This window comes from Engraulis encrasicolus, chromosome 10, assembly GCF_034702125.1.
Source record: "Engraulis encrasicolus isolate BLACKSEA-1 chromosome 10, IST_EnEncr_1.0, whole genome shotgun sequence".
NCBI classification, from domain to species: domain Eukaryota; kingdom Metazoa; phylum Chordata; class Actinopteri; order Clupeiformes; family Engraulidae; genus Engraulis; species Engraulis encrasicolus.
The window spans coordinates 13,748,199-13,764,073 of NC_085866.1; the positions used below are offsets into that span (position 1 = coordinate 13,748,199).

Sequence of the window (15,875 nt, forward strand, 5' to 3'; positions counted from 1 at the left end):
AGGACAAGAGTAGAGTTGTGCTGTTACCAGAATAACAATGACCAAGATGTAATGCATTACTAAAGAAGACTGTGTAATGCTGTAGTGATGTAGTAGTGCAGTACTATCGTAGTTACGCGTTTTGAAAGACTTCTACAGTGTTCCAATAGTGGAAGTGTAGGTCACTATGAGGCTACCATAGCCACATTTAGAATTATAGAAACAGCCGTAACCATTGACAGTATATATTTACTGTCAATGGCCGTAACATATGGTGAATTCACGTAAATTGGGCCATTTTTCCGCATATAAGCGAACGGCCCACATTTACCTGAATTCACTGTACTTTTAAAAAGACAGACAGAAAAAAAGACAGTTTGGGGAATCGCTCTTCTATTTGATGTTAATTGGCGACTGCTTGTCTTCCTACCTGCCCTGTGTGGCTGTGAGCTCTTCTTTCAACCTGGTGATCTGGGGGCTGGTGTGAGGATGGAGATGAGATGAGGAGAGGAGAGGATAGCACATTAGTGACACACAGGTACACGCAGAGCAGAGCTCCAAACGGGGTAACCTACTTAAGGCAGGATAGTCTGCTGTAGTAGTGTACATGCACACACTTAAGGCATCTTCATTTAACTTGCCAACATCCTGCTTTCATTATGTGAAGAAATAGTCTTTCACATCGTGCATGGCACACTGTGGCATCTTAACTTAAATTCTATGAAGAGAAACAGTTTTTCATTCAAACTGGGTAATAGATGACAGAGTGTACTACACGGTCATATGCAACAGCCAGTACAAATGTTTATTACACTCTCATGAGAGAAGAGGAAAGGGAAGGAAGCGAGGAGTCCCTCCATACCTTTCTGACACGGGGTGTGGAGCATCTGACCTTTGAACTGCCTCAGCCATCACAGACCCGCCCGGCTGTGTGAAGAGAGGGAGAGACATGGGGGTGGTGTTAATTAATTAGCAACACTGTTATCTTGCAGTTCAGGACCTACCACAGGTCACAGGTCACAATAAGGTGCATTCCAATATGCAACCTTGCGTCCTCCACTTGTGCTTGTGGACCAGGAAGTAATAAACCGTGATGACATAACTGACAACAGCATTATATTTCAATTTCTCGCAAAAGTTCAATTGTAAAGTCATTTTGTGGATGGTGAATAAAAAATTGTTTTAGCTAGGCTGACAGTGGTGAAACTTAATTGTTTGGGGCATCAGAAAAACGTGAGGACACAAGCAAAAGTGGAGGACTCAAGGGTGCATATTGGAATGCACACCTAGACAATGAGACAACTTGAGAATCCCAGCTCTCATCACTGATGTCAAACCCCCTGGGGAATCTGTCTACTCTGGACGGACCGGTGTGGACCTTGTGTGTCCTGAAAAACGTGGGTCATTCCAGCTGAAATGAGACACTTTGGGGACCAATTGCCACAGATTTTTATTACTGCTGTCGTGCCAGGCGGGTCCCAAACGGTATGATTTCAAATGCAATGACCAATATGCTTAGAAATGTCATGATATTACAACAAGGTGGATGCAAATTGAAAATAAACAGCACAAATTTTCCACTGCTCTTTTCCTTCAAGTTGGCTGTGCTCACTGTGAAAACCTCTTTTTGACTAAGGGTGGAAGAAAGGCAGCATGCCAATGCCAACAATCACAATTCCGCTACGGAAGAGACAAAAGCGTGAACCTGCAGGCTGAGCTGGCCGAGTCGCGCCTGTAGCTGCTCCACGGTGGTGCGCAGGTTGTCCCTCTCCTTGTCCCCTTTGACCTTCTCCGCCTCCAGCTCGGCATTCTTACCCCTCAGCTCCCTTAGGTTCCCTTCCAACTCCAGTTTGTGGGCCTTGAGGAGCTGCAGGAACTCGTTGGATCCTTCAGCAGGCTGGGGAGGTACCAGAGGAGAATTGTCAAAAAGAGAAAAACACACAAATTCGTCTAAAAAAGATTGGGTGCAGTACTAGCAAAAATAACATGAAAACTGAAAGAAAAGTCCGCGACACCAAGCTCCCGTTGCTGCATGCTGCCCAAAACGTCACATTAAAATAAGATCAACGGGAGCTTGGTGTCGCAGACTTTTCCTTCAGTTTTCGAGGTACCAGAGGAGGAAAAAACCAACAACAATGGCTGTGACGAGGGAAGCCGATAAAAAAGTTTGACAGTTGAAAAAGTTTGCCAGTTCAATTCAATTGTCTGATCATCACCTGAGACGCTAAAATAAGAGGGGGTAACAGATAGAACCAGTGGCTTGACCTGTATCGAAAGGCTTAACATGGGTCTGGGCAATTCAGTTCAGACCTATGAATTCCTGAATCGCGGAAGATTTGTCAAATGACAATGACATGTCTTGGCCAAATTTAATTGACGACAAGGCAGATCGCCCAAAAAGATACATTCACATTGGTGCCTAAAAGCACAGATTTCAATCCAGTGGTTCTCAAAATGTTAGAGTGCACAGAAAAAGAGCAGTGATGAAACCAATATTAGAAAATAAATTGTGATATCATAGCAATACCTAGTATACCAAACAGGAAAATGCTAAAAACAGCCACATGTAATGCCACTCTATTGCCATTTCTCAATGTTCTGGTGTGCACAATTCGAAGTGTGTCAGCCTAATTAGTCACGGCCAGTGATTGGATACTCCGCAGCGTTCACCAAAGGGCTATCACGTGACAAATTAGGCTGACACACTTCGGAGGGTACACACTAGAACATTGAGAAAAGGCCAATATCTCAACGGAGGCGACACCATTTTCACCCAACGTAAGGCCTGACTTAGCTGGACAGGGGAAGGTTTGTTTCCTCAGTAGCTAGTATTTTTCTGAGACCAACCATCTGTGATCAACCCATCAGCATTTCAGGAAGCACCTCACCAGACAGGACTTCGAAAATATCTAAGCCATCTTGCACTACATTTTGAATGTACAGTGAGCACAGCAAGGTGTAATGTTGGACTGTAAGGAAAGCCATCTGACATCTGACATCAGAACAGCTCAGAAACACCTGAAACACCTGAAACAGCTGAAAAAAAACTCTGCTTGGGTTGAAGAGCTCAGAATCACAATTTTCAGAAGAGACAACTACCGGTATATACCTGCTGAATCTCACAATTTTAGTTTAAATACATGTCCTCAAATCTTATCAGAAACAAGCAAGTGCACTGGTGTTTTAAGTCAACAACAAAATATGGTAAATCTACTTGAAATGACCCATCCAAGCCAGTTGATGTATTAATTGCAGAGGGTCACCATCACAACAGGGACAGAAACCAAACCAGAAAGACGTCATCCAAATGCCAGTGCGCACATGGGCGCACTGGCACACGCACGCACGCACAACGAGGGTTAGAAGACCATTCTGAAATACACCACCAGCGAACAAGAAATGGAATCTAAAAGAGACAACACAATGCCACAATGCAGACAACCCATTGGGTCGACACAGAAGGCCAAAAGGGACTCGGATGTGACATCAGGTTAAGAAACACTCCAAGCAGCGGTGGAAGAAAACGGCTCTCTCTGTGAGAGAACTTAAATCTCCTTATATGACCCATTTATATAAAGAAACTGTCAATTAAGTTGCCTTGACTAACTTCAGGGGAAGCATTGAAACAGCAGGAAAGTGTCTGGAAAACAACAACTTTGCTTTCACTACACGCAAGACTATAGTAAGAACCTGCAGACAGATTGCAGGCCAGTCATCTGCAGAGTGACTCAAGAGCCCTAAAGGTTATGATGTGATGGATCCTCTCGAGATTGAACTACTTCCTTGTTCTAAACTCAGAGCTCAGTGCCAGCAGTTTGTGAGAGCACAATGCAGGTTCTTGTTCTGCTGAATATAATACCATTGTTTTCTCTTCCGAGTTTGTATAAATAAATGAAGCTACAATGAGTGAACTAGAAAGCAACATGCTGAAATTCTACAAGGGGCCTCCAGTTTGAAAAGGGTCTGCATAGAAGTTGAACACTCCACCTCATGCATAAACGAATCGCAAAAAAATGAATTACTAGTTGTAATAATGATGGCACTGTCCTACCTTTCAATGTTGTGTAAAAACACTATGCTGAATGAGCTAGCAAGCTAAAATCAGCGTTATACTGCACATACAGCTTCCTCCAAACATTCTGTATACATTTCATCATCTCCTCCGTGTTTCCAGAGGAAAGCTGGGAGAGGACCACACGGGTACAAAAACAACACAGTTGTGAGGAGAGAAACTGGGAAAGAGGGAGATAGGGTAGGGTTGGGTTGGGTTATGACCCAGACCAGTTTCCCAAAGAGCAACATTGCCTCTACATCAGGGATGGGCAGCTTTCATGATAAGAGGGGGGCATATTTTTTCATAACCACTATCGGAGGGCCACATGACCACAGAGCTGACTGCAACTCAGAGATTTCACTGGGTGTCAATATTTATAAGGAATAGGAGAGTTCTCAATCGATCGAACAGATACATTCAGTAGTGGTTTAAAAAATCTTTTCATTATTATTTTCAAGTTATGTTTTATCTAAGAGCCACAATGAGTGAGGAGGCGGGCCGCATGTGGCCCCCGGGCCTCCAGTTGCCCATCCCTGCTCTACATGGTATGAGTCGGGCACAACACCCCCTCCACCACCCAAAGTTTGAAAGTTCACTTAAGTTGTCTGATAATCACCTGAAACAATAAGAGAGCAACGTGACACAGGGAACCGATGGAGTAATCTAATCTGTACTGGATTAAGGAGCAAGTAAAGCAAAGCCAAGGAAGATATTTACCATGTTGGTGCCTATAAACACAATGCTCAATCCAGTGGTTTTCAAACTGTTGGTATCAGGTGGGAAACCATTGTGATGAAATCCATCAGATGATATGGAAAATAAAATCACAAAGTATTTTATATGGTCCAGCCCTAGGCTAGCAAAACACACAGTGCAATGCTTTAAAAAAAAAGCATGGTGCTGTATTACTGTATTGCATTGTGCTACATGTACACAACACCATTTTTTGAAGGCTTGATTCAACTGGTCAGAGAGACTGATTGTGATCAACCAATCAGCATTCCAGGGAGCAACTTAACAGGTAAGACTTATGGAATGTCAGAAATACTCAGCCATGTTGTACTGCATTTTGAATGCACAGCGTGAGCACTGGATTGTGTAGTGTTGGACTGAGGAGAAAGGGCTTGACATGGAAATGTAGGTGAGGCAAACCTCAGGCATTGTCTGACTTTTTTGTTTCAAGACAACAACAAAAACTTAATTAACTTAAAATCACCAAACAACTCCAGTTTCTTAAAAGTCACTAAAAAACTGTGTATACTCTGCCAGTGCCATTACAAAACTACTACTCTGGTAAAGTGAATCAACTACTCTTAATGCTATGAAGACAGAGAATAAATACCAATACCAAGTAAACAAGCGCAAAATCACTGATGTACTGATTTGAAAGAGCAGTACCAGGTACAGACGGCGGGAAGACCAGGAAGAGGCCAGACACACAATAACAGATAGTATACACTGCTGAAGAGGGCCAGAGGAACATCCTAAAATATGCACCACCAGTAAACAAGAAATGGACGCCGAAAGACGCCAATCCAACGCCCAAAGTCAAACACAGACAGGAGATCAAAGCAAAAACACAGTTGAAGGGGAAAAAACAGGGGATTGGTAGAGGAAAGCTGCAAGGAACTTGGAGTGATGTTAGGTTCATGGCGAGGGGGCATGACGTTAAAGTTGAGCGCCACCAAGCAGCAGTGTGAAGAAATTGCAGGGCATGGAGCACCCTGAATGGGCTTCACAGGCTCACCTTGCTGCTATTACTATCATCATCATCATCATTATCACTGCGAAGATGGGGAGTGTCATCCAGACTGAACTCGAATCCACTACGGTCAGGGCTACTGTCGGGGTAACTCTCATACTGCATGCAAACACACACACAAACACACACCACCATTGATTTGTGGTGGTAGCTACAATGCTACTTGCAGTAATAACGTGTAATTTATGAGTTATGTGCTGGGAAGATGGCAGTAATATATATTTTTATAAGCCTTACCAGACTTCTGCGCATGTCAAGGTCGTCACGATCCGCGTCCAAGTGGTCCTGTGCTGACTGAAACAACATCACAGCATGAGGAGAGAAAACAGCACAGCTGAAAGAACCAACCAAACACACTGCACTACTAAATATAGTATGTCTGGATAATTGTGAACACAATTCCGTCCATCATCCATTCCACATGCATTCATTTATGACCAACAACATTTCGGTTACACAACCTTCTTCAAACTCACCTGAAAAGGGCAGGTATGACTGAAAGGTCATGTGGAATGGACAATGTGTGAGATTTTGTTCTTATGTTTGAATAATAACCATGATTATATCCATCACAGCCGCTTGAGCACAGAGGTGTGCAGAAGAGCTATAATGAAAAATAAACCTGAATGAAGATGACGATCAGACTGACTACTTTGTACACACTGCTTTGGACTCATGGCCTTTTAAATGGCAATTTGTTTTGTGCTCTACCTCTCCTCTAGAGAGTCCCACAGGCTTTTTGAAATGGTCATTTGGTTTGTGCTCCAATTCTAGAGTAGCCGGGGAAATCCCATGCTGCTTGGCAAAATCATTGCGATCTGAAAGACAGTATGGCCAGAGAGAGTAGAGAGAGAGAGGTTCCGTTGGCCCATTGTTTCCGGGTTCTATTATTGGGGGGGAAATCCCCCTTTAGGCAGACCTAGGCAGACCTGAGGACTGTTCTATTCAATGCTAGGAGCATTATGACACGCCACTTTAGGCAGACCGGAACCTGGTCATGTTAGGTGCCCATAGAAACCTATTATGTTGGCATATCTCTATACTTAAAGAATCTCTGGTGTGGCGGCTGCCGTAAGCAAGGGAGCCTGAGCGAGGGAGCCAATCAGACAGAGAGGAGGGGTGGAAAGGCTTGACCAACAGAAGCTTACAGTTTATTTGAATACTAGATACAACTGACACGTCTGGCAACGGGCTACGTACATGCCAAATGATACATTCGTAATGCTCAATAAATGGCCACATGTGGGCAATCGTACACTACACCTTTCCTATGAGCCTCCAGACTCTCACTTGTGAGATAGTCTGGTGTTAACCAGGCAACCTCTAAGTCCTGCAGGTTTTTTTTTTTAAATGGCAATTTGTTTTGTGGTCTACCTCTCGCCTAGAGAGTCCTGCAGATTTTTTTAAATGGCCATTTGGTTTGTGTTCTACCTCTCGCCTAGAGAGTCCTGCAGGTTTTTTTAAATGGCCATTTGGTTTGTGCTCTACCTCTAGAGAGCAGCAGCCGTCCTGCAGGCCGTTTCTGTCAGCTTGTGGGTTCTTTGCATCCTGTTCCGCCGCCGCCGCCGCCTGACTTCCTGCTGCTGCGAGGGTGGTCTTGGTGCGGCTTCCTGGGCCACTGCTGCCGTTGGTGGTGGTGGTGGTGGTGTTGTGGTTGAGCTTGCCGAGCAGCACCTTGTTCTCCTCCGCCAGGCGCTCCACCAGGGACTTGGCCTCCCGGAAACGGCAGCTCAGGAACTCCCGCTCCTCCTTGGCCTTCCGCTGCCAGCTCTCCATCTCTCCGCAGCGGTCGCGGAGGGAGCAGGTGCTCCTCTTCAGGGCCTCTGTTGAACACGCACAAAACAGCGTTTGTGTTTTGTCTATCAAGTTAGGGGCTTTCTTTAGGCTAGGGGTGGGGAACCTTTTTCATTCAAAAGGGCCACTTCAAATTCATCCGAAGGCCGTACTATGAATACAAACCAAGATTTTCCCCTTCACTTTAAGCCTATATTGAAGGCAGCCACCTTTTAAACAAACACCACCTTCTCTAGGTTCCCTGCATATAACTTAATTGTATTGCAAATGCAGGTTTCCCACCCCTGCTTTAGGCTGACTGTTTTTGAAATGCAAGTCAGGTTAACTGGTGTAATGGCACGGCACAAACAACTGGTGGCTATGGTAAAAGATGACTGCAGTGTAAAAACAGGCGTTGGTGATGATAAGGGTTGTACATACCTCTAAGCTTGTAGTTGTCGTCCATAACCTGCACCAGCAGCTCATTGCCAGCCATCTCGGGCGGCACCCGGAGAGAGCCTTGAGAACTGGGTCCGAGTGACCCATTGCTTCCGGCGCCCACCGCCTCCTCTCCATTCATCTCCCACTGCAGTGTGCTCCCCGCGTGCGGCTGGGGCTGAACCATTAGACTAGGAAACTGAGAACATGGCAATATGTTAATTAATCATATCTAATGAAAAGCATGAGCGTCATGGCCACATTGTAGTCTGACTGACATTTGAAAACTGAAAGTAAATGGTGGCGCACGACGCCCTGATATCTGCGCCATCCACTACTACGCTGCCACTATGGTACTACACGAGCGCCACCCCGTCTAGTTCTATGTTAATTGGTGTAAACAAAGCAGAGGTGTTGGCGCATTGCATGGTCACCAGCTCAAAGATCAGTTAAAATTCATTTTTGGGGTTTGGTAGAGAACACAGTGGTTGACAGTGACGAGGCATGCAAAACCGATAGCATTATTGGACAACAACAACATGCTAAAATACCACTAGCCATTTCCACCTTCAAAAATGTAGAAGTCTCTCCTCGGGTTGCAATTGTATGAGGTCCTACCGTTGCTTCCGAATCGATAACAAAAAAAACAATCATTCACAATTCGGCGAGGTATGAACGTATACCTTTCGCTCTACGCCTCAAGATGACACTACCACAATCAGTATCAGATTTTCTTTTCCATCATGGTCTGTCAAAGCTAGCTTTGTGGCTACAAAACACATGACGTTTAACAGCTGATTAGCGTAGCGCCACAATAAACAAGTTACTACATGGGCGTAAACCACATCGCTGCAGAACAAGATATGTATCCCATAGACGAGGCAATCGTGTATTTTGCTTCCTTACTATTGTTGTATGTAGTGATGAATAATTGACAACGCAGAGAAAATACACAATAAGCTGTTTCGCGATTCTCGTGAAGAACAGGGCATTCGAACCACTAGCTAGCCACATGGCTAGGAAAGAAGGGGCGATACCTTTTGGACATGTTCATGTGGGTAAGTGCGCTTTGAAATTAGTGATTAGCTGCTTCATTCATACAGTAGTATTACGAATTCTTGAGACAACAATAAAGGCCCCATTTTGCTTCCTGTAAAACAAAGGCCCATACCATTCGTAGTCCAATAGGTCAACATGTTGTTTTGTCCATTGCAAGCAATGGACCATCATTGAAAGCTTAATCGACAATATGTTTACAAGCCACCAAACCACTGCCCACTGTCCGGTGGCTTTTGTAATTAAAGCGACAAAGGTTAAGACAAACTTACCTGTTTACCTGGAGCGTAGTGGACGCTGGAGTAGAAAACTCTAGCACGTTAGCTTTGCAACTTTAACGTTGGCTAAATTTGGTTTGAGGCAACAAGTAACGTTAGCCAGCTATGGAAACTGGTTAACAAAATGGCATCTATTTAATTTGACAAATAATTGCCACGATGGTTGTCTGTCATTACCCTCTCAGAAGAAGCCCCACACGAGAAAATTACAAGCTTTTATGCATCTGGCAACAGCATGTTCTAAAAATCCGATGTAGGTTGACAAGCTAGGAATTCCCCTTGCTACACTTCCGTGTTCCATCATATGACGGAATGTAGACTGGTGAGCAAATATGGGAAGTGTAGTTTTGTTACAAAGCTAGAACTACACCAATAACTGTAACAAAATAATAAAGCGTCATTCCATCATTTATTTTATGAAGAATACAAAATGCACACTGAAGTTTCCTTCTATAGCAAGAAAACATGACATGATACAGCCATAGACACAGTCATAAACAACAAACAAAACATTATGCACAGGTGCAGCTTCAGTTCTGGCAAGTGTAATTCACTTAATCTGTTTTGTTTTTCTGTTTTTGTTTTTTTGTTTTCTTCTGACCACCGGTTGTGATCACTGGTCTTGATTTTGTATGCCAGTGCGTCAAGGCGCATGATATGCCACTTGTCACCTTAGGGTGCGCTCACCTTTCTGCCAGGTGGCCTACCTGTAGGTCATGTGATATAAGTCAACTCAGACCATTGTTCTCATTGCCTGAGGAAGATCCCTCTGCTGGATCGAAACGTTGCCGTATGTAAAAATGAAATAAAGTATTTTTGGAGTTAATACACAGTGTGCAGACCGCTTCATCACACTACCTACTACCTTTTGTCTGGCACCTGGACAACTACTTGTGGATGTGCGCACCCTACCTCTAAACACTAGTGTAATTCACTTAAAATACATTGTATATAAGCCTGTTGTGTAACAGTAACATTTCAAGCATATTCCATGTTTTGTAGGTCCATGTAGGCCTACTCTAAAGATCCCAAACACAACATTGGCACCCAAGGCCTACTTTTCGGACACATTTTAGAGAAGCCGGGGAAAGGCCTCCATCACCACCTCATGTTAGTTAGTCCTTGGAGAGGGCGACGTAAAGGCTAGTGTAGCAGCGAGAAACAGATTCACAGAGTGGTTTGATGAATATATGGACTACACTCATCCAAAGAGACCGCAGACAAGGCAGGCACGTGTGAAATACCTGAATACAGGGCATCAGACACCTGATAAGGGGACAGGGAAAGAGAGGAAGAGATTAATCGAAAGAGAAATATGTTGTATTAGCTGAATTCAGAGCAGAATAAATGGTTTGATCATGAATGGTCATGATCAGCTGTAAGACAAATCTTTAACATTTTTTTGTATTGTCCCAATTAACTCAATCAAAGAACAATTGCATGACCTGGCATTGAAAGAAAAACTTGTTTTATTATTATATTACTATTATATATTATATATATATATATTATATACTATATTATTATTATATTATATTGTTATACCAGATATGTAGACAGGCAAGCAGGGCAAAGAGGAGGCCTGAGAGTAGGGACACGGGGACGGCACACAGCACGGTCAGGCAGCGGTAGCTCCAGATCCGCGCAGACTTGAACCCAATGCCACTGTACACCCACACGCGGTCATAGGTGTGGGTCGAGACAGGCTCTGCTAAAACATCACTGAACTCTACCTGAAAGACACACACACAGACACTTTCACTAGGCTTACATTTATGCACTTTATCCCCTGTATGCACTTCGTACCTCCTGTGGCACGCTGTAGGCCTAATAGTAATTGAAAAGTAAACTACTATAGTACTACACTGCTATGACATAACACAGGGCCTTTAGTAATGCACTATGACTTGCCATTCTGGTAATAGCAAATGTATAACGGCGTGTCTTAACGGGATATTGTATGCTGAATGAGTTAAGTTTTCATTCTGGGTTTTCAAATATATATATATATATATATATATATATTCTCTCCCTTGCAGTCACTGGGACAATGGCAATTTGTGCATAAAATGCCTTTTACCGTATTTAGCCTGGCGATGGCATCCTGACAGCACAAAAGAAGTCACCAGTGAAGTGAAAGTGAAAGTAACATTTCCACTGTGTCGAGCAACACAGTGAGCTCACACAACAAACTTGCATTTATGCTTCACTCATGCAAGGGAGCAGTCCAATAGGTGCCCCAAGGGAGGACAGAGGTACCCAGGCTCCGCCCTCGCAGTGACGCAACACCTTCGGCTCAGCCACACACTCCAAGAGATTTGAAAGTCATGACAATCAGGTTAGGACAGAGGGACATTAATCAGGTTATCATGGGGGAGAGCAGAGCACTCGTTGAACACTCCTTTCACCAACCTGTCGGTGTTTGCAATCAAACTGGCAACCCTCGCGCTACAAGCCCAACTTTAAAAAAATCTGGACACAGCATCTGGTAGTTGTTCTCCACAGCAAAATGTGCAACTCACATAGCTTAGTATTTGAGTGTTTGAGTGAGTAATGTTCAGTTTTGTCAGATTGGGCTATTTCCCGCCCAATTGGGCTGCTTGGTATGACCGTTGCAGGTAAAAATGGCATTTTGCAGGAAAACCCGCCCAATTTGACTCAGAAATCAATAGAATTGGGCGGGATTTAGTGCCTCCAATCGGGTTTTGAGCTTCCAGCCCATTTTTTGGGCTGGAAATCATCAGCCTCATCTGGCAACCCTGGTAATGCTCCACTGCGTTTACCTGAAGGTGCTTGTTGACTCCGTGGGGATCCCTTGAGCCAAAGTCTTGAAGCGATTGCTCTGGTGTGATGGACACGGAGGAGGTGGAGGAGGAGAACTGGGGTGGGGGAGGGGGAGGTGCTACAAGATACAGCTTCATCTCCTCAGCTGCATAATCATCCTCCTCCTCCTCCTCATCTTCACCATCTTCAATGTTACAGTCCACCAGGTATTCATCTGACATCATACTGACTGAAGGCAGCTGATGGTGGTAGGGTAAGAGGTCAAGAGGAGACAGCAGCAACAGAGGAGAGCAGCAGTGCCCTCTAGATGAGCCAAGTTGTCAATAAACCTCAAATAACAGTAAAAAAATAAAATAAAAATAAATACACAGTATGCCACTGAAAAATACACAGACATGACATTTTCGTTCTGGCAGGGCAGGGAAGTGCACTGTACAATTTGTGGTGTTAATTCAACATTTATTGTCAAATTTATTTTATTGCTGGTCATACTCTCTAATAAGTGTTGAATTAACACTGCATGATTTGCTGTAAAACACATGCTTATGAAAACATGACGTGACGTTTTGCGTGTTTTTCTCCAGTGCCTGAGGCTGCTGGCATTGGCATGATTCATACTGCCGTCCTTTTCAATGACCCATTTACACAAGCTACTGTACAAAGAGACAGGCCCTATGGCAATGCCCAACATGGAAGGTTACACCCAGTATACTCTTAAGTGTTTATATAGTTGCTTGCTATATTTATTCCTGGCCACTATGGTATACTGTATGTGTGCAACAAAAATGACAAAATAGCTGTCAAACCGTGGCTAGAATGAAATGTCAGTCAGGCTGTTCAATTTGAATGGGGCAAATTAAGTAAAATCATAATAAAAAGTATCGACATTTCTCAATAACTTTTTTCAACTGTTCACTGAATAAAACACATTCATAGACTTGTACCGTCTTTGCACTGCTTAGTGTGTTCTGCTAAACCCACCCTATATTGTCCGTTTTGGGAGTCATACCAATGTGTATTCAATCAGTCCCTTACCTTTTTTAGCAGGAAAAATACAGCCTTTCAATAATCCTCTGGGCACTGCCTGAGCTGGTTGGTTTCATGGATAAATCAATAGGTAAAAAAACCCAATAATTTAAAGTTGGATTTATTGTAGTCCTCCTCACAGTGTCTTCAGTTCAGAGGCCACACCCTCAGTTTTAGCCCAGTACAGAGTAGCAGCAGCTGAGGAGCAGGGTGCTTCACTCAACACAGTCACTCATCGTTTGTCCTGAGTGGCACAGCATTGTAAAAATATACTGTAGAGGTAAAATAGGCCTATGTCTGTGCTATACTGCGGATAATATATTCATGTCCACCTCTGTGCAGGGCCTCCACCAAATGACTCACATGTGAGATGCATATGTGTATGTGTATGTCTGTGCAACTGTGTGTGTGTGCGTGTGTGCGTGTGTGTGTGTGTGTGTGCACACACTAGGCAGTACAAGGGGAGCGAGTGTGGAGTTATTTTGGTTGATGGCATGGCATGGCTGGAGGAGGAGGCCCGAATGTGTGCTGTGAGCGATCAGGTTACCACCAGACTGCCACTCCATGTCTGTAGCCACCGGCAGCCACCCACAAACACACTTGGCCCATGATGATAACAGGCCGCCCCTGTGATATAACTCCAATGCAGATGATGTCATAGGAGGGCCAGAATAAAGAGAGTTAATTGGCAGTAACAAGTGTTTTTTTTTTATTTATTTTTTTTATTTAAAGAGCGTAAAAATAAACAGCTGTGAGAAGAACAAAATCTGAAACAAAAGACTATTATGTGATGGTCTATGTGAATTAAACAGCACACAAATAAGACCCAGAGAAACATGTAGAATCTATATGATTTATTAATTGCGTACTATGGTTCACACGACAATAAATCCAGTGACATCATCAAGTAAGAGAGAGAGACAGCGTATAGCGAGGGGGAAGGGATCAAGAGTGGGCACCCACAGTAGGCATGTCTGTGACATTTGTGCATCGAGAAGTGACAGGAAGTGAGACAGGAAGAGAGACTTCCTCTCAACTTCCTCTTCCACTTTCACAGTTTGGTCATTTTTCTAAACGTCTGCTCCCTCTAAGAATTTCAAGAGAACCTGCCACAAACCCCTAACTCCCTCCAACCAAAGCCCTGTCCATCCCAGCTCCACTGATGTGGAGCAACAAGTGGAATCGGTAACACTTTAGAATAACTACCTATAAACAGCTTTATAAACACTTTATGAATAATGAACTAATTATCAACAACATTTTTACAAATGTTTATAAATGGGCAAGAAATGCTATGTTAACACAGCAGACACAGCACAGTCTCATCGGTCCTGGAAGTTTCTCCTCCAAAGACCAGAAGGCATGAAACCACATAAAACTCACACAGTAGAAGTTGATTCCCACTCTCCTGTGCAGTCGTAGTTTGGTTCTTACTCATTTCCAAACATTTGTAAATGCTTTGTTAAATGTTAATTATTATTAAATGTTAATAAAGTGTTTATAAAGTTTTTTTGGGTAGTTATTCTTAAAGGGACAGTTTGGTCAATTTCAACATGCAGTTGTAATGCTCACACTACCCTGGACTTGTCAGTGCCTGAGATTTTTTTTTCTTCTTCTTCAGCCGTTTCCGAGATCCTGGTCATTGTAATGGGGGCAGCTCTTTGTTTACATTTCAAAAAAACATTTTTATTTATTCCCCAAAACATCCAAAAGGTTATAAAACATCAGCAGACAACTAGCAAACAGCAGTACCTTTTGGGAAAATATTTGGAGTTGGCCTATGTTTCATTTTTTTAAAATGTAAACAAACGCTGCCCCCATTAGAATTGCTCATATCTCGGAAAGGGCTGAGCCGAAAAATGTGTCATCACCAGGTACTGACAAGTCAAGGGTAGCGTGAGCAATACAACTGCATGTTGAAATTGACCAAACTGTCCCTTTAAGTGTTACCGTGGAATCTGTTGTTCACGTTTGTCTTCACAGTTGCGTGCCTGTCAAGCTGTAATAACGTGACACAGAAAATGCTCACCAGCGTCGGGGTAGGGAATTTGTGGCCCATGGCACTTATTTAAGTCACCACACCTGTTCCAGTGACAGACTTGCTTCAACTAAGACTGTGTGGGAGTGTAAGTGAATCAGCCAGCATCGGTGAAGTTGAGTGTGTGTGTTGTATTGAGTGTGTGTGTGTGTTGTATTCTGTGTGTTGTGTTCTGTGTGAGTGTGTGTGTGTGTGTGTGTGTTGTATTATGTGTGTGTGTGTGTGTGTGTGTGTGTGTGTGTGTGTGTGTGTGTGTGTGTGTGTGTGTGTGTGTGTGTGTGTGTGTGTGTGTGTGTGTGTGTGTATAATGCATGCATGTCCTATTTCAGTGTGTGGCACCTACGGTATGTTCTGTAGATGTTTGATTATAAGAAACATGGTTGTTTCCAGTGTCTTCCTTTTATCAAATACTTCGGTACTGCCATATGAGTCCTACAGGTGACTGTAAAAGTTATAGGACGTAGTAGTAGTACAAAAGCAAGACAGTGCAATATACTGCATTATGTATCTAGGTAAATATCAGCCTGTTAAGATGCGTGTAAACCAGATGTGTGTATTGTTATAACGGTGGTGTCAATATACTGATGATGGCCTAGTGCCTCAGACTAAATATGAATGTACTGTAACAATGAATGACTCCTACTCATTCTCTCCATGGCAACAACAGAACACACGAGGTTCACTGTT

At 43.4% G+C, this 15,875-nt stretch overlaps 2 protein-coding genes across 5 annotated transcripts in view; both read right to left on the reverse strand.

Moving 5' to 3' along the window:
* Positions 1-9,615, reverse strand: part of ikbkg (inhibitor of nuclear factor kappa B kinase regulatory subunit gamma) — a 32,161-nt gene extending 22,546 nt beyond the window's left edge. The window contains exons 1-8 of one of the 3 annotated variants that reach the window (XM_063208090.1): positions 9,335-9,615; positions 8,010-8,205; positions 7,284-7,618; positions 6,033-6,089; positions 5,781-5,894; positions 1,685-1,876; positions 842-906; positions 410-457 (exon numbers count right to left, since the gene is read on the reverse strand). In XM_063208090.1, coding sequence (XP_063064160.1) covers positions 410-457; positions 842-906; positions 1,685-1,876; positions 5,781-5,894; positions 6,033-6,089; positions 7,284-7,618; positions 8,010-8,193 — 995 coding nt within the window. In that variant the 5' untranslated portion in view covers positions 8,194-8,205; positions 9,335-9,615. Of the gene's footprint in view, positions 1-409; positions 458-841; positions 907-1,684; positions 1,877-5,780; positions 5,895-6,032; positions 6,090-7,283; positions 7,619-8,009; positions 8,206-9,177; positions 9,278-9,334 lie in introns of those variants that run through there. The other 2 variants (XM_063208089.1, XM_063208091.1) reach the window with 2 other exon arrangements.
* A 126-nt stretch (positions 9,616-9,741) lies between these two features.
* On the reverse strand, positions 9,742-13,543 carry cav4b (caveolin 4b). 2 transcript variants are annotated; one of them, XM_063208093.1, is made up of 4 exons: positions 13,160-13,543; positions 12,124-12,363; positions 10,886-11,073; positions 9,742-10,606 (listed from the first exon to the last, which is right to left on the reverse strand). In XM_063208093.1, the coding sequence occupies exons 2-4, from the start codon at positions 12,346-12,348 to the stop codon at positions 10,456-10,458; spliced, it is 564 nt and encodes a 187-aa protein (XP_063064163.1). In that variant the 5' UTR covers positions 12,349-12,363; positions 13,160-13,543; the 3' UTR covers positions 9,742-10,455. The 2 variants fall into 2 exon arrangements, with proteins under 2 accessions (XP_063064163.1, XP_063064164.1); XM_063208094.1 differs by having other exon boundaries at positions 12,124-12,453.
* Positions 13,544-15,875: the final 2,332 nt, after the last annotated feature.

Excerpts from the sequence above, each read along its gene's own strand:
- cav4b (XM_063208093.1), bottom strand. The coding sequence starts at position 12,348 with ATGATGTCAGATGAATACCTGGTGGACTGTAACATTGAAGATGGTGAA. Across the intron at positions 11,074-12,123 it reads GAGTCAACAAGCACCTTCAG|GTAGAGTTCAGTGATGTTTT; the intron begins GTAAACGCAGTG and ends TGTGTCTTTCAG. Across the intron at positions 10,607-10,885 it reads CTTGCCTGTCTACATATCTG|GTGTCTGATGCCCTGTATTC; the intron begins GTATAACAATAT and ends TCCCCTTATCAG.